This window comes from Perissodus microlepis, chromosome 4 (genome assembly GCF_051167445.1).
Source record: "Perissodus microlepis isolate ML-2025 ecotype Zambia chromosome 4, ASM5116744v1, whole genome shotgun sequence".
NCBI classification, from domain to species: domain Eukaryota; kingdom Metazoa; phylum Chordata; class Actinopteri; order Cichliformes; family Cichlidae; genus Perissodus; species Perissodus microlepis.
The window spans coordinates 23,080,359-23,098,581 of record NC_140464.1 but is presented as its reverse complement, the minus strand read 5'-3'; the positions used below and the strand labels follow the sequence as shown (position 1 = coordinate 23,098,581).

At 42.3% G+C, this 18,223-nt stretch overlaps 1 protein-coding gene across 2 annotated transcripts; it reads left to right on the top strand.

Annotated features, from left to right (window-relative positions):
* Window positions 1-3,020: 3,020 nt before the first annotated feature.
* Window positions 3,021-18,206, top strand: mmd2a (monocyte to macrophage differentiation-associated 2a). Of its 2 annotated transcripts, XM_084926537.1 has the most exons (8): window positions 3,021-3,410; window positions 6,966-7,047; window positions 9,300-9,460; window positions 12,356-12,430; window positions 12,523-12,624; window positions 12,807-12,876; window positions 14,387-14,583; window positions 16,575-18,206. In XM_084926537.1, the coding sequence occupies exons 1-8, from the start codon at window positions 3,382-3,384 to the stop codon at window positions 16,678-16,680; spliced, it is 822 nt and encodes a 273-aa protein (XP_084782663.1). In that variant the 5' UTR covers window positions 3,021-3,381; the 3' UTR covers window positions 16,681-18,206. The 2 variants fall into 2 exon arrangements, with proteins under 2 accessions (XP_084782663.1, XP_084782662.1); XM_084926536.1 differs by having other exon boundaries at window positions 3,025-3,410; window positions 14,387-16,598.
* Window positions 18,207-18,223: the final 17 nt, after the last annotated feature.

Sequence of the window (18,223 nt, the reverse complement as noted above, 5' to 3'; positions counted from 1 at the left end):
AACTCAGTCCACTGTGACAGATTTTTAATGTAATGAATTACTCTAAATTACCTACAAAGATTCCACTAGAGTAGCTTTGCATGAGTCACAGTATAAAGAAGGATTATTATTAGTGCAGCCTTTCAGTTCATTCTGTGTAGAACAAGTTGTTTAAACTCTCTCCTCTTTAACACCACTTACCTTTCTTCCCATTGGCTGCTCCTTGCAAACAGAAGGTTTGAACAGCAGGTGGGTGGGGCTTGTGTGCCCACAGCCAGAACAATGACCTTTGATCTCGTTGAAAGTCTGGTGTATCCAGGATAAACACAAAACATATGGAAGCTTGGCTTTAAGAGCAGGAATCTTTAACCAGTTTCTGTCTAAGGCTCCTGTCAACATTATTTGGACTGTTTCAACACTATCTAAACTCTCATTATGAACAATATTTTGCATTTTCATAACCATGGTGACGACTCTAGTTTTTTTTACACAATCAAGATCGATTATAGAGCATCGCACACACATTTATTATAACCACAGTGACTCCACCGAGAGCTTTTCATTTCTTCGTCTGCTCCAGTGCCTTCATCGATCTGAGTCAGCCGTGTCCTTTGGACCAGCCTGCTGTTTCCAGGGGCCGGGTGGCCGCCTCTTCTCCAAAGGTCTGTCAGCACAAACATGATGGGCAGAGATGTGCAGACATATCTGGCTTTTCAAACAGAAAGCAAAGCTGCAGTCCTGGCATTTGCGAAATTTAAAGGCGATTACAGTAGGAGACAGAAACCAGCGTGTCTGGCCTACACAGATGTTTGTCACCACACCCCAATCTACCAGCTGTGTTACAGGATGTTAGTTTAACATACATTCAGATACGCAGTGTTTAAAGCTGACTTTTGAATGTTTGCAGTGAGGCTAACCACAGGCAGCTGGTTGCCTTTAGGGGCGTATATTTATAAGTATTATTCACCTGAACAAATATGGTTGTCAGGTCACTGTCCCTGATATGGAATCTTATCTGCAAACACAGCCGGGGTGGTGGCAGCAGTGGTGGTCGCCTGTGTGTGTGTGTGTGTGTGTGGGTGGGGGGGGTGTATAACACATTATACACATTTCTCTCGCAGTTTGGGTATCTGTGCATTTGCATAATGGGTCTGTGCTGTCTCTCACATCTGCAGCACGGTGCCGCAAAGGGCTTCTGCTGGCCACTTTTATTGTTGGATAATATTTAATTTTCCATTCAGTGGAGCGTATGTGTTTGAAAGGAAGAATGGGGGTGGTGGGGTTGTGTGTATGTGTGTGTTTATGAGTGTGTGTGTGTGTGGGGGGGTGTCTGTAAAATGCCAGGCACATAAATGAACTGTAAAGCCAGCAGTCAGCAGTGTATACTTTCCTGTTATACACAACATTTGTGTATTTTATGGGCACAGAAGAAAACATTGCTACAGCCTTCTTCTTTACTTTAAATACACTTGCTGGCCACTTTATTGGGCACATCTGTAATAACCTAGTAATCTAATAATTTTATCAGCCAATCAAATGGTTTGCAACTTACTGCCCGTATTCATGTAAACATGGTCAAGATGATTTACTGAAACGGAGTATCAGCATGGGGAAGAAAGGTGATTTAAATGGTTGTTGGTGCCAGATGGGCTAGTAAAAAATAAAATAAAAATGCCTTGTTGATGCTAGAAGTCAGAGGACAATGACCAAATGGCTTTTCACTGTTAGGAAGGTAACAGTAACTCAAATAACCACTTGTTACAATCGAAGTATGCAGAAGAGCATCTCTGAATGCACAACATGCTAAGCACTGAAGCAGATGGGCTACAGCAGCAGCAGAAGACCACATCGGGTGCCAGTCATGTCAGCTAAGAACAGGAAACTGAGGCTATAATTTACACAAGCTAGCCAAAATAGAATAACAGAAGAGTGGTCTGATGAGTTTCGATTTCTGCTTCGAGATCATAAAATCGCATAAAAAACATGGAAGTGTGGATCCATTCTGGCTTGTATCAGCAGTTCAGGCAGCTGTTAGAGGTGTAATAGTGTGGGGGATATTTTCTTGTCACACTTTGAGGCCCTTGGTACCAACTGAGCAACATTGGCTCATCAGCCTGAATGAGTTTTGTTGCTGACCAAGTTCATCTCTTTATGACCACAGTAGTTAAGACACCTTAATCATCTTAAACTTGAACACGACAACAAATCCTCTTTAGTTTGGAAACTATTGCACAAAGAATTCAAACGGCTATAACTTTAGCTTATAAAGTGGCCAGTGGTGTAAATATCAAAAATCTAATAAATAAAATAATTCCAGTGGCTCCAAACCTTGAGGTCACTTCTTATTTGGAAAATAAGCGAAAAGCGAATACAGAAATTTAGATTCTTTCTTTCTTACTATTTTGTTTTTCCAATCTTTTGCCAAATTTCTGCATATCTGTCCTTCCCTGTTCCTGGACTTTATTTAAATGAAACGTCAGAGGAAGGGGATTCCCTGGAACAACACAATAGCACAACAGAGTGATGTAAAACTACTTTCCTGAGAAGAATGTTGAGAGAATCCCATTGAATACTTTAACACTACAAGCTGTGTTATCTCAGCTGGCCACAGTTTTATTATATGAATCTCTTGAAGTATATGAAGTTATTAAGAAGTCATGCAAACCCCCAAACAGCTACTTTAAAGCACAGTGGAAAGAAATTAGAGCAGCGTACAATGGAAACAGTAAAGGAGATAAATAACAAACAAACTAGGTAACAGAGGTGAATGTCTGTCCAGGATGTGTTTGGTATCATTTTCGTTACAACAGCGCTCGCTCCAGTCTCTTGAGTTCAGTTGACTCATTTGGTCAGGTTTTGTTATCACCTTTGTGCCTCCCTTCCTGTCTTGTTTCAGTCCGGGTTTGTGTTTCAGAAGCGACCTGTTCACATGTCACACTTGCAAGTCACAGCAGAGGGTGTCGGTGCTTTGTGGTGAGGGGTTTGCCTTTCGCTGGTGAAGTTAGCAGCAGCCAGGAGAGCGAAAGGGGAGGGGAGAAGAGGGCAGGGGAGGGGTTACGAGCCCAGTCCCGCGGAACATCCTGCGACCACATCTGAGAGAGTCGGAACGAAGCTCGGCAAGGTCCCCTCACCGCCAACTCCTCTTGCTGCGCGCCGATCGTCGCTTTCGTGCCCAGTCGTTTAAACCCCGGAGCAAGCGCGGGCTGGTTGTCCTGGTGACCCGCTCTGCGAGTCGCAGGCTCTCCTGGACTTATGTTTTTATCTCTGGACGCGCGGTGGTGGGACATCCGGAATGGGGAATCCGTAGGAGAAGACTGCGCTGGCTGGTTTTACTGTTTGCGATAAAAAAAACAAGAGAACGCAGGCGCGCAGACGCGCTGGCCCCCATAGCCTACGCACGAGATGGACTTCAAGAAAACAAAATTTGGCAAGTAAGTTGAATTCCCAGGAAAAGAAGAAAGTGAAGAAAGAAAGTTTGAGCGTTGTTATCTAACAGCATGTTTTTGTTTTCGTTTGTGACAGATCCTGTGCATCCATGCGTACTGACGCGCCGGCACGTGCGCGATCAGAGGGATATGTTATAGATTAGTTTGTGTGAGAAAGCCAGAGAGAGGGAGGGGGGGGGAGTGTGCAGAGTAGTTATCTTTATTAAAAATATAAGAAGATTTTTTTTTAATCTTACTGCGGTGATCGATCCCTTTGATGTATAAGTCGCTTTGTGGTATCTGTGCAATCCATCGGGCTTTCCTTGGGAAGTTGAAAATAGTTCAGTGTCAGTTAACTTTAGACAGAACCGGTCTGTGTGTGTGTGTGTGTGTGTGTGTGTGTGTGTGTGTGTGAGAGAGAGAGAGAGAGAGAGAGAAAGTGATCTGGGGACGTCGGTAATCATGAGAACCAGAGTCCCAGAGGAGATTAACTTGATCTTTGCTGTAAAAGGAATAGCCTTGAAGTCACAAATATTGGATACACACACGCACACACAACCTGTGGGGGTTTATTCATTTTACTGCATTCCTTAGCTCCTTACCCTAACCATCACAGTTGAATGCCAGCATTCCCATAATTCTGGCCTTTACCCTAAATCCAAGTCTTGGCCTTGAAAAAAAAAAAAAACAGCGTGATCTAACTAAACTAGCTTGTGTTGGTACAGTCAGGTTAAAGTCCCCACTGGGCTTGATAAAACACACACACACACACACACACACACACACACACACACACACACACACACACACACACACACACACAGATTCCTCTGGTGTGCACTCACCACCAGCAGATCCAAAGGTTCTGATCCTCTTATATGCAACTGATCTTATTAATGTATGGAATGTGCTGTAATGCTCAGTGAGATGAAAACAGGGGTGCCACATGCACGCACGTAAGTGTGCCGTGACACATCTGCCGGAGGGGAAGAGGTGAGCGCACGGAGAGGGAGACTCTCAATAGAAGAAAGGGATGCTGATACAATAATGCCCTGTCTGATCAGCCTTTGAATTTCCATCCCTCTATTTCACTTCATTACTCACACACACACACAAAGCCCTCCTGTCATAACTGATAGAACGCATCAGAGTACCACACTGAGCCACAGTACAGCAACAGTGCTCAGAAAAATACTGCTCCCTTGTTCTGTTGCTTGGCAGAGCCTAAAGGGACACCGGACAAAGAAACGAGGAAAGGCAGTCACAGAGCGATCTAATGTTATCTTGCTAAATGCTGTTTTCGCTTTTTATTACACGTTTATTACAAGTTTAATGTGTCCAGAATTGTTTTTTTTAATTTTGCAGTAGGAAAACATTTAATAAAAGCACAAGAAAATGGAAGGGATGAGTCCTGGTGTGTGTGGGAGACAAATGGAGGTTGTTTGTAAATGATAGAGCCCTGATGACATTTTCCACCAGCCAGACCAACAACAACCCCCCGAAAAAGCACCAACTTCCCTGTTATGAGGGAATACATTCATATTTATGCATATTTATGTTTTAATTTTAGTCTAATTAGTCTGTTAGTCTAATCTCAAACAGTTATGGAAACCTAGAAATGTATCTGTTCATGCTTTTTGATCCTTCAGGGTCAGCTGGGTCCTCGCTCTCGTATTTTGGTAAAAACTATAAAGGCACAGACGCTGATCTGTTATTAAATTCTGCTATCAGCTGCTGGCTTAGCTTCTGTGTCAGCAGACTCGTGCTCTGTAGATTAGTTTGACAGGGAGGGAAACCCGAAGTCTTCCTGCGTGCGAACACAAGTCAGCTCACATTGACCTGATGTCAGGGCGAACTGGCAAAGTGTAGTTTTAGCACGTTGCCTTGGTGTGAACGTAGATGACGGGGAAGCCGTTTTTAAGTGCAAAGAGGTGAAAAGGGGTTAAGAAGTCCACGCTCCAAAACCAGAGGGAGCTCGTTCCCCGCATGTGGGCACAAATTGAGGAAATGCTTTCTGTCTGGGAAAAAGCGATCAGGCAGGAATAATGAAATAGAGGGAAAAGCTGGAGAAGTTAGTCCTGGAACAAGCATCAGGTTCTTTTACAGCTTTGAGGGCATGAGGACAGATATCACCTGAAGGGGAATGTGAAGGAAACAGCAAATATTAACTCAAAATCTACAAAGAAGAAAAAAATGAGAGGATGAGCAGGTCATAGCGAGGCTGATTGCCAACGTGTTGCCATCAGTTAATGAGCACAACTCAAGCAGACTTGACTCAGCTGGCTTCCAGCCACTGACAAAGTTACATTTTGAGGATGTAATTTGAAGTTAATTAAAGGTGATAAATACCAATGCATGCTGTTACAATACTCAGCATATCGCAAAATGTTAAAAATCACAATAAAATCACAACATGAGTTATAAATATTGTGATAAAAGTATCCTCTGCCCTCTATTCCCCAAATAGTGAAGTTTTACTGCTTTATTTACCTCTGAACAAAGCTGCGGCGTTCACATTTTGCACCAAAAATACAAAACAAAAAAACCCCTGCTGTCATCTTGGCATTGGTCAATAAAAATGAGCACGCAGTTTGTGCATTTTAAAATCAGATATTTTTTGAATTTGAAAGGAAGTCACAGTGGTTTCCTTTCTCCCACGAGCTAAATTTTGCCAAAGATACTTTCTTTTTCATAGTCACGTGACTTTCAAAGGGTTCCTTTATCACATATCTGTGAAGCGTCAGAGGTTTGGATTCAGAAAGTGTGTTTTTCCCTCTGATGTTTGGTCAGAGTTCACGTAGCCTCGTATTTGGCAGACATTTAGGTGACTAGTGTGTGAAGTCGTAGTGCATAAGCTTAAGCAGCCACGTCACCTTCCCTTATCTGCTCTCCTTCTTCTGCTTTACTTCCTCCCGACTTACTCTTTCCATTCATCTTTTATAACAACGCAAAGACGAGGCACGTGATGGTGAGTGCACGGCCTAAATGTGTAATCAAATAACACAGCTGACCAACAGCGACACACCTGTGGCCGTGCATGAGAAGCTTCTTTTAAACCAGTGTGTGCGTCTCCGTGTGTGCGTGTGTTCATCCTGATGTAAAAAAATGTGATTTCGTAACATCTCCAGATGTGTTTTTTCCCTTTAAGCTGGGATTGAGAGGTTTACTGCTGATTACGTAAATACAACACACACACACACACACCTACGCATATACACACACCCGCACACACACATGTAGCAACTTTCTCATGGCGAATAATGCAATGCGGTTAATAGTTAATGGCCAGTGGTGTCCCTTTGTGGTGGTAACAATGAAGCACTCTAAAATGCAGACAGCGTGATGAGGATTAGAGAGCTGCAAATCCTTTCACAATGACCATCTCACAAACACACACACACACACACACACACACACACACACACACACACACACACACACACACACACACACACACACACACACACACACACGAACAAGAAGTAAGGCCTCCAGATCTCCTTTCATTATCTAAACACATACTTTCGCCTCTCCGTCTTCCCCCTCTCGGCCCTCTCTCAGGTTCATGAACTGCAGGGTGCCAGCCAGCAAGAGATACCAGCCCACTGAATATGAACACGTTGCAAACTGTGCCACACATGGGGTAAGTCTAAACAAATACGTATGTAGAGCAAACAAACAACACACAATACATGTACACTTAGAAATACACGTGTCGCTGCTGTGTTAGCTCAGAGGATCCTCTAAAAAAACGATGAGGAGGATTGTGAAGAATGAGGCACGGTGATGTGTGATGGAAGCATTGGGCTGTAATCTCTGAGTCAGCCTGTAGTTTCCTGTAATCTGCCATAATCCCAGTGTGTCGCTATGGAAGACTACGACTGCCAAAATCAAAAATTAAATAGACATGAAGTGTAAAATAGTGACTTTCACCTCCCATACTTTACTTTTCTGTTTCATTTACAAAATATTCCTCAATGTATAAATAATAAAATAGCTAATTAAAACTGATAATTATGTAAAACTACAATAGTTTTTAATCAATGCTAATTCATGACAGTTAAAATACGTTCAAACGTGTACACAGTGAATATAGATGTAATGTCACCATTTGGTGCTCAGTTGAAATGTCAAATGTGCAAATATATGTAGTATTTGTATAAAATATTTGTATACACCATATAGATGTTCCCACTCAGTCCCAGAGGGAATGTTTATGCAAAGTTTCATCAACATTGGTCCACCTGTCTAGGAGGAGATAGGGAACATACAAATATAGATCCGTACGCTACGATCACTATAGTATGATATACATCGTTACTGCTTCCATAGGAATTAAGAAGGTCAGTAGCAGCCAACTGCTCAGTGGGGTTCCCACCTCTATAAAAGCAGAACTCGTCAGGAGTTCGCAAGCATGTTAACACAATGCCACAGTCTTACCAGGAGTGGACGTGCCAGCAAACTCGTGCCAAGGTCAGACCGCGCTCTGCTCAGAGAAACTGTAAAATACCCCAAAACCCACATCTGGGATTCCACAGGCCTCAGTTAGCATGTTATGACAGCACAATTAGAAGAAAAGACTCAACAAGTATGGCTTGTTTTGAATGGTTACCTCAGAAGCTGCATCTGAATGAACCAGATTGCTTCTGAAACAAAGTGGAGATGTGAGGCCATAATGCAGCTGCAGGACCTGGGCACCTTGCAGTCACTGAGTCGACCATGACGTCCTCTGAATACTAAATTATTGTGGACTCAAATGTGAGGCAATCTGTCTGACGGCTAAAACTTGGCCAAAACTGGGACATGTGACAGGACAGTGATGCCAAACACAGTCTACACAGTCTGAAAAAGAAAAGACGATTCAGGATGATGTGAGAGACTGTTAAAGTCAAAAATGAGTCATAGTCATTTATATATGACATAGTCTGATATATTTATATATGATTTTGGCAGCTTGTGTCCTCCATATGCATCTTCTCAGTGAGAGTGAATGATACAAGCAGCGAGAGGAGACACTACAGCTCTAATGGCCGTAAAGCTTTAAACAGGATGTTCTATAGCCATTTATGTTCATGATGTATGTTTTGATCATCCCCTCTCCTGCCACAAAGCCCATTAGCATGTGAGTCGGTGTATCTCGTAAACATGCAAACGAAATGTCCTACTTCATTTACCAAAAAAAGTTCAGTTTTCATCAGTCATTAACACTTATAAAGGATCCAAGTGGACTTTTAGTGAAATCGTGGTTAATATTTTCTTTATATCCCACTTTTGTCCCCTGGTTGTTCACAGAATAACATCAAATACAAAATCCGTAAATATAGTTTATGACCTTTTTGGGAAATATACTTACGTGCTTTTCTTGCTGGGAGTTTGATGAGAAAACACGACGCCACAATGAGTGGAAATAAAGCGGAAATTTTATTGGCTCTGCTCAAAGGTAATAAACTCCTCGTGGATTTATGGGGGAGTTATACGCTGGCATAATAACCACAGAGTTATTAAGTCTGGCAAATAAATAATCCCACACATTACCCCCATGAAAGCACAATGTGTTATTTTTCAAAGGTGTTGATCAGCGTTGTTTTGGACAGAGCCAGACTTTCTGCTAAGCGAAACTTTACTAGAGCTCAAGAGTGCTATCAAAAAGTGATTTCTCCTGGGCTCAGAGGAAGAGAAATGTGAAAAGTTTCATTTTTAGGAAGAGTAAAAAATGCAATTTTTCATGACGGCGGTAAAGAAAGTTAATTGTGTAAGGGGATGGAGTTCTGGGTACATTTATTTATTTATTTACCTGTTTGGAACTTGATTAGCATTATGAACAATGACATGAGTGTGAATGAACTGCACATATTAAAGTCTGACATGATTATTGGATATTTGAATCTTTTCCAGTTGTGGATTCTTCCCAGTATGGTCGGTGGGTCCGTCCTCTACTTTCTCTCCGTGGACCGATGGCATCGTGTCGCTGCCTGGCTCTATGGGAGCGGCCTCACCGGCTTATTCATCACCTCAACTCTTTTCCATACTGCTGCCTGGAAAATCAGCCACCTCAGGTGTGTGTTTGTGTGTGTGTTGGGGGGGAGGAAGTGCTGATAGGGATTTGGCAGATGTGCCATCGTGTACTTATGAGCTGCTCCGGTAGGTTTACGACACAGTCAGATGAACACTTTGTTTGTTGCAACCCAAAGGTTTTACAAAAACCAGACGAGAAACAATAATCAAGAAATTTCATGTCACTTTGGCTCACAAAAATGTGTTTTTGGTGAGTTTTTTGTAGTCAAAGCGTCCAAAACGGAAGATATTTGTGATACTGAGGTATGACAAGCAAATTTTATTTTGGCTAACAGCTTTTCCAAAACAACAACAACCAAAAAGTCCCACAAAGGAAAGTCTTTGGAGAAAAAAAAAGATTGTTAAAAAGGTTATTGATGGAAAAGATGGCAACTGAAGCGTTGCTTATGCACTTTTTATCTACTTCCAGGGGCAGTAGTCTCGCGCACGATCTGATATCCTCGTGTTGGTGTCGTTCCCAGATCATCATACTAAATGTTGTTCCAGGATCAACATTGCAAGTGACCAATCAGAATGTTGTGACGTCATACGTTTGCGACTTCGGGAAAAACCGGCGTAAAACAAAAAACTGTACTTAAGCTGCGTGAAACCGCCTCTGTCCGCCGATCAACGGACCCTGACCTTAACCCTAACCGTAACCGTAACCCTTTAATAAACGGTAAGCAGAATTGATATTGTCCTTGCAACATTGGAATTTCATAAATGCACGAATGGCTTGGCGCGCAAAAGAATAACGTCACAACAATGTGATTGGTCACTTGCAATGTTGAACCTGGAACAACATTTTCATGATGGTCTGGGAACAACACCAACACGAGGATATCAGATCATCCGTAGTCTCGCTTCTTTATATTTTGCTAGGAAAATGGGAACAAGGGGCCATGATTTATTGAAACATGCACAAAGATACTTGGAAAAGCAGTTTATGAGCCAAAATTGGGTTTTGTTTAATTCTAACAAGCTTGAAAGTCAATATTGAGCATGACCACCTTTATTCTTTAACAGAGTCTGATCTCTTTCAGGCAGCTTTCTCAACATTTCTTTAAATAGTCTTTAGGAATAGTTCTCCAGGCTTCGTGAAAGACATTTAAAGCTCTTCTTTGGATGTTAGCTGCCTCTTGTTCTGTTCTCTGTCAGGATGATGCCAAACAAATTAAGTTGTTGCCAGTCAGATGCTTTTCAGATGGTATTGCATGATGGTTCTTTCCTGTGTTTGTAATTCAAAGAATTGGACAATAACACAGTCCTAATCCATAACAGAGCCTCTGCTGTGTTTTACAGATGGCTGTAGACACTCTCTGTTGTACCTCTCTCCTGTCCTTTCCATACATATTAAAATGAATCTGAACCAGAAAAACGTTCAAATTGGGATTAATCACTTCATCGGACCTGTTGTCACTGATTTTCAGTTCTTCTGCAATTTGCCGTACCGCAACCTTTTCTCCCCATTCCCCCTCCTTAATAATAGCTTCTTGACAGCCACCCTTCCACTGAGACCATTTCTGATGAGGCTTCAGTGAACAGTAAATAGGATGCATCTCTCAGGTCCTGTGTCAGGTCTTTGCAGGATTATCTCCGACTTCTTGAGGTCATGACTTTAAGATAGAGTTCGTCTGCTGTAGATAGTATTTAGGCCTGCCACTTCTTCTTTTGTCCTCCACTTGCACAGTTTACTTAAGCGTTTTAAGGACACACTGCACACCATGCTGATATGGCAAGTTTTCAAAAGAAATGGGAACATGTGTTGACATGTTTTTACTCACAACAAAGTGCCAATTTAAAATTGGTTCCTTGCTAAGGTGTCTGTTATTTGTGGACACAACACGGCATCATTTCTTGAGTTAGTCACCTTTTTGATCCTTGAACAGTTCACAGGTCAATTTGTTATGTATTTCAACAAGAACTGGTATTTTAATGCTGCTATATAAAAATACATTTCCAGGAGATCTAAAATCATTACATGGATTATGCTTATAAAATGTGCTCATAGTTTTGGTTTAACCCTGTAAGATCAAGCCTGCACGAGGGTTGATCTTAGCAGGCCACGTCACTGGGTGACTATTCTTGTATGAAGAACAGCAGATGTTTTTTTTGTCCCATTGCTGCAGGTGTATAAAATCAAGCATCTAACCATGCATTGTAAATAGCTCACCAACTTTACACTAACTGTAACAGGATGCCACCATTGCAAAAAGTCAGTTTGTGAAATTCCCTCCACAATCTACTGCAAGTTATATTATTGCAAAGTGGAACCACTGCAAGGCAGCCACAAAGTGTCACACCAGGTAAAGTTACAGAGCGTGGTCGGCGAGTCCTGAGGCCCACAGCACGTAAAAATCATCAATAACTGCAGTGCTCCAAACATGAGCATTAACACAAAAAGCATCAAGAGCTGTTTGGGTTAACGTTGTAGTGCTGTAATTGTAATGTGTAGGTGATTCAGTTCATTTCGTTATACAGCCCCAGAAACGTGGATCCGTATTAAGAAAAGGTGCATGATTTGTAGGACTCATTTTGACTATTTAAATGTGTTCCTACCCTTTATACAACATTTTCAGAGTCCTCCTCTGGTCTTTCAGCCATATCGCTGTCCAAAAAACAAACAACACTTTCCACATTTTGGTGGACAATCATATGACCCCCTATGAATAAGCAGTTGGTGACAGTGGAAAGGAAAAACTTCCTTTTATCAGGAAGAAACCTCCAGGAGAATCAGGCTCAGGAAGGGGCAGCCATCTACCCCGACTGGTTGGGGGTGCGGGGAGGAAGACAATAAAAATCTTCATACAGCCTGGATCCTTTAAATTTTAGACTTATTATGTTACTCTAACTGAATCTTCACAAATGAGCTCATGCCTCGTCCTCTCTCCGTGTAGGAAGGTGGAGCAGCGCTTCCACATGTGTGACAGAATGGCCATCTACTTCTTCATCGCAGCCTCCTACTCTCCATGGTGGGTCATGTGACTACAGCAAAAAAATAAATAAAATAAAGACCAGAGCGAACACACTGTAACTGTGTAGGTGCGATGTCGTGTTTCCTCAGGTTGATGCTGAGGGAGCTGGGACCCTGGACGTGCCACATGCGCTGGCTCATCTGGGTCATGGCGTGCATAGGATCGGCGTATGTCTGCTTTTTCCATGAGAGGTAACACAGCCTCCATTTGTACTGTGTGCACTAATTTGACACAGTTAACCTGAAGCCAAACGCCTCCATTCAAGTGTTGACAGAAAACACAAGACTACTGTTTGGAGCACAAATAATTAGGCAGGAAAATGGAGGTATTGTTATTTTTATTATGACTTCACGGTCCAGTTTTCTACCTGCAGGTACAAGCTGATCGAGTTGCTGGGATACGTGGCCATGGGGGCTGTTCCTGCTTTGGTCATTCTCTCTATGGTAAGTCTACATCACATAGATGAGTCTTTCTCAGCGTCTGCCACTCCCCTTCCCCCCTTCAGACTTCCTTCCACTACCGTTACTATTTAAAGAACCAAACCGCGGCTTTTGTTTGAGTGCCCCATAACCCACAGATGCGTCTAATTGCTGGTAATAGAACTGCTGACTATTTTCCAATGCATAAGTCTTACATTGACTTCCCCTGTTGCACTGAATCACTGATTCCATTTGATTACGCTCTTGAATTCAACTTATAGAAGCCTGAAATTGTCACTTTCTCTTGGGTAAGACAGTCAACACCTACTGAAGTAGCTGCCACGTTCACTTACAGCCCGAGCCGTTATGGAGTGATTTTTTTTCATGTCCCCCTGAAGATAAAGGTAGTAACGTAGCTCATTCTTTGGCTCCATAAATCATGCTGTGTTTTAGTTTCACGTCTGAGAAATTGTATTTCTTAACATCTCTTTTATTAAAGGGAAAAGCTGGCATAAATCTTATAGTCATATTTTATAAAAAGGCCTTAAACAATGTGCTCAGAACCTGAATTTGATTCCTTTGGGTTTCTTTTTACCCACATGGAGCTCCAGGCCCTTATTTTTCGTAGCACTTCATAGTTATGGTGCAATTTTCTAATGTCTATTTGAAAATTCATGCTCCAGATTTCAGTGCATAAAAACACATGAAGGACAGAAGAAACAGAAATCATTTAGGCCAGGCAGGGCATGACTTGATATACAGTATACTCCCAAAGGTATTCACTCACCCATGCAAATCACTGAATTTAGGTTTTCTAATCACTTTCATGGTCACAGGTGTATAAAACCTGGCATCTAGGCATGCAGACTGCTTCTAAAGATGTCAGGAAATCAGTGAATTCCAGCATGGTACTGTGATAGTCCAGCCCAGTCATGAAATTTTCTCACTACTAAATATTCCACAATCAGCTGTTAGTGGTATTATAACAAAACGGAAGCGACAGGAAACGATAGCAACTCAGGCACAAAGCGGTAGGTCGCACAAATTCCAACATGCACCTCAAAATCACGTGTTATTACAATGTAAGGATAAGTGGTTAGGATAGTCCGTGATACAGCCTGGGCCCTTAATAAGTCAACGTAAGAAACATTGTTGGTCTGATCTTCTAAAATAACCAAAAACTACTCATCACTCAGTATAATTTGTTGCTTCTTTCTTTTAAAGCTTTGTTATTATGCTGTACCTACAGGTAAGGAATTTTAGGTATATAAAGTTACACTCTAACCTGTGAAAAAGTCCATGGCAAATGTTGGAAAACGACACCAAGTATTGGGCTGTTCGATGAAGTGCTACTCCGTCTTTTATGGAGTGGGCATATAAAACGGCATTTCTCAAAAATATGGGAAACCTCTTTTAAATAAGAGTATTTCTTATTTCAGATGAATTCAACCAAAAACTGGATACATCTTTAGCAAACAAATATACAGTTAAAGCATCTTTAAATTAATTTCCAGCAAACTTTCCTATGTTCCAGGTGGAGCGCACAGGTGTGTGTGAACTGGCCGTGGGAGGTGTCTTCTATGGAGTAGGCGTGGTCTTCTTTAAGAGCGATGGCCTTGTGCCATTCGCCCATGCGATCTGGCATCTATTTGTGGCCATTGGAGCAGGCATTCACTACTACGCCATCTGGAGGTACCTGTATTTACCGGGGACACAGCTGCAGACGTCGAGGTGACCGGCTGCATACTGACGTTAAGCGTTTCCATGCCGACAGGCTGAATGACAAAAGTGCGTTTCATGTAGTCAGGACGTTAGTGTTTTGACTACGGTAAGCTTCACTTACGAAGCTGTGGCACCTGGGACCAATTTTTGTACTGTGTGCTGACTATATAACATCTAGCCTCACTACACCAAATTGACGCTAATTTATAATGTCTAATTCTGCTCTTTTAGACGTAATTAGCAACACTGACACTGGTTTGTGTGCCATGTTGACTATCTGTAGTGTTTCAGACGAGATCCGAGTGCCAGGCCTGCATTATGAAATCTTCATTCCTGCTTATCTCCGTCAGTTACAGGAAAAGTTTCTAATTTTGGGAAATGTGTTTATTTTCTGTCAGAGGTAGATGAGAAGATTGATAACAATCTATAATGTTTGTGGTAACCACGATACTGTGCACAGACATGTTCAGATCTACAGATTCTACATCGCGCCATCAGAGAGACATTTGATCACGTCAACGATCTGACCCCTCAAAGAGCCCTGGTCCCAGACAGACATCATGGAATCAGTTTGGGATCACATGAACAGAAGCAACAGCTTCAGGTTATATTTCACCATGTTTCAAACATCCTCAGTGACGGGCATCCTGAAAAACACGGTTCAAGTGCAATGAAGGAGAACGGGTGCAAATTCAGACCTGAAAATAATGCTCAGTGTTTTGTTACGGCTTGCGGTTGAGCGTTGAGGTTGGACAGCGGTGTGCACTGGTGCGTCACAGCCTGCTCGGAGGTTTGCTTTTGCCTGGTGGGTGTTGGAGGTGTTGCCCCATCACTTGTAAACCCCGCCGAATTATTTAAAGCATTTCATTCCTATTATAAAAAATAGACATCATCTATTTTGCACGGTGTCACGGTGGTTAGCACTGTTGCCGCACAGCAAGAAGGTCCTGAGTTCAATTCCACCATCAGGCCGGAGTTTGCATGTTCTCCCCGTGTTTGCGTGGGTTCCCTCGAGGTACTCCGGCTTCCTCCCACCGTCCAAAGACATGCAGTTTGTGGGGCTAGGTTAATTGGATAATCCAAATTGCCACTAGGTGTGAATGTGCGAGTGAATGTGAGTGCAAATAGTTGTCTGTCCCTATGTGTTAGCCCTGCGACAGACAGGCGACCTGTCCAGGTTGTACCCCGCCTCTTGCCCTATGACAGCTGGGATAGGCTCCAGCGCCCCTGAAAAGGAAAAAGCGGAAGCGAATAGATGGATGGATCTTTTGATGGGCTCTTACCGGCAAATATGTAAGCAATCAGGAGATACGACTCCATTGCTACACAAGCACTCACAGTACACTTAGCTTTAAACCCCTGCACACCACTCAGGTTTCTTGACTCATTGTTGCTGATGCTATTGCACTGACAGACATTTACTTCCCAAAATACACTGTTATAAAAAAAGAAACACTTTTTAATCAGATTATAGCATCAAGTCAATTAAACCGCTGGGGTATTGATCTGGTCTCTAGCAGAAGGTGTTTTCAGTCAGTTTCAGCTGCTTTGGTGTTGATGAAAAACAACAGGTGCACTAGAGAGGCAACAATGAGACCCCCACCAAAACAGGAATGGTTTTACAGGTGGAGGCCATTTTTCCCTCTCCATCTTTTTTGATTCTTTTTTTCCACTATTTTTGCGTTTGGCTAGGGTCAGTGTCAGACAGTCATGCTGGATATCTGTGCTGATATGAACTGGGTAATGTTTTAACCTATCAGCTGGATCAGCATCTGCTTCTTTGTGTAAGGAGGAACATAATGAGCACTGCCAGAGCCACAAAATGACCCCCTGGAGGCCACCAAACAATTTGAAACAGACTTCATGAGAGTGGCCTGATGGGCCGATGTCCTCTAGTGGACCCTGTGCTCACTGCCTGGAAACATAGAGCCTGATTAATATTTTCTATAGAATACCAGAATTATCAGGTCCACCACTGACACCCTGTGCCTTTCACACAGATTCACCCAAGTGACAGAGATGAAAAGGCCTGAAGCAGCAGAGGAAAACATTAGACTGCCAGTAACATTGTCCAGCATGACTGATTTGGTGGTAGATCAGACATAGTCTGGGGAGCCATATCCTCTACAGGCAACGGCACCATGACTGCCATTTGGTGTTGGGATGAAACCTTTGGACCCCACAGACCCTACAATGGTGCTGTGGGTACTGGGCTCCTCCTGCTGCATGACAATGCCTGGCCTCATGTAGTAAGAGTATGCAGGCAGTTTCTTGGAGGATGAAAGACTTGATACTACTGACTACCCGCAATGCTCACCTAAATCCAACAGAACACCTCTGGGACATCGTGTTTCAGTCCATCCGACGCCACCAGGCTGCACCTCAGATTGTCCAGGAGCTCAGTGATGTCGTGGTCCAGATAAAGATATCAGGGTATCTTTGAATTCAGCCCTCTGTAGGTTGATCATTTTAATTTCCTTCAAACGATGTGTCATCTTTTGGTTCCTCATTACCTGTTCCATATCAGTGTGGATATCGACCATGGTTTTCTTTCCCACTGAGATATTTTGTGTATTTTAAAGTGTTCCTTTTGTCCACACCAGCTGCTCAACTGTCGGTCACGACAATTCTGGGCATTATTTTACAAGCATGAGGTTACTGGAAAATCAATAAAGAAACCAGAGTATCACTGTTTTTATGCCAGACTAGTAAAACTGTAAGAGTCTTATCGATCTTCTCGTCTTTACAAGAATATATATGCACTTTCCCAAAATAATGAAGCTTTCCTTACAGGCATATCTGTTACTGAGCATTCCTAAGCTGTTAAACTCCCTACTTTCAGTAATCCAACCACAACTAATGTGCCAAAACTCACTACGCAGGCATCCCTTTCTGCTGTTGGTGCTACATCCTTGCTCGGTGGTAAAATATGACAGTCAGGAAGTCGCCCAACAAAGCTGCCATTGACAGGCTTTCAATATTGATTTGGCTGTAAAAGCTGTTACAGATTTTTACCACCTTATGTGACCCCTTGAGAGGATCTGCATTTGACTTCTGTTCATTTTCACAGTACATGCACGACCCCTGGTTTCGTAATTAAACATACTCATCTTTGGCCGACTGAGACCGAATTAAGCAATCTGCAGACAGACTTTAAGGTCACATATGTCTGTGTGACACACTGTAGCCAGACTGTAAATGATCAACCTGATGATAACAGACGCGAGTAGAACCAGCTACTCGTGTGTGGCTATGACTCAGTTTTGAGTTTTATTTTTTTTGACTTGTGTTCAAATTTAATTTTCCTAAAACTGTAATTTGATTTAAAAGACAAAGAAGTCCGTCTCATTATGAAAATGTCAAGGTCTAATGCATTTCGTGTCCCGTTCGGGGGACTTTTAATGCCAGTTGTTTTGTCTAAATGGTGCGCTCTTGACTTCTGAGCACTTTTCTATCAACACTGATGTGTAACGTAGAATTTGCTACAGTCCTCTGACTACGACAGAATCAACGTAGCTCGTAAATGCAAATTTCTATTTCCACATTTCAAGATTTTCTTAACTTCTAGTACTTTCATTACTTCTGTTTTAATTCTTGAAAACAGAGCACCTACTCAGGAAATTAGCAATTTTTTAATCTTTTTTTTTTT

Bases quoted from the DNA above. Each gene is read 5' to 3' on its own strand.
- mmd2a (XM_084926537.1), top strand. From the start codon at position 3,382: ATGGACTTCAAGAAAACAAAATTTGGCAA. The intron at 3,411-6,965 runs GTAAGTTGAATT...GCCCTCTCTCAG, and splicing joins AAGAAAACAAAATTTGGCAA to GTTCATGAACTGCAGGGTGC. The intron at 14,584-16,574 runs GTGACCGGCTGC...CCTTTCACACAG, and splicing joins ACACAGCTGCAGACGTCGAG to ATTCACCCAAGTGACAGAGA.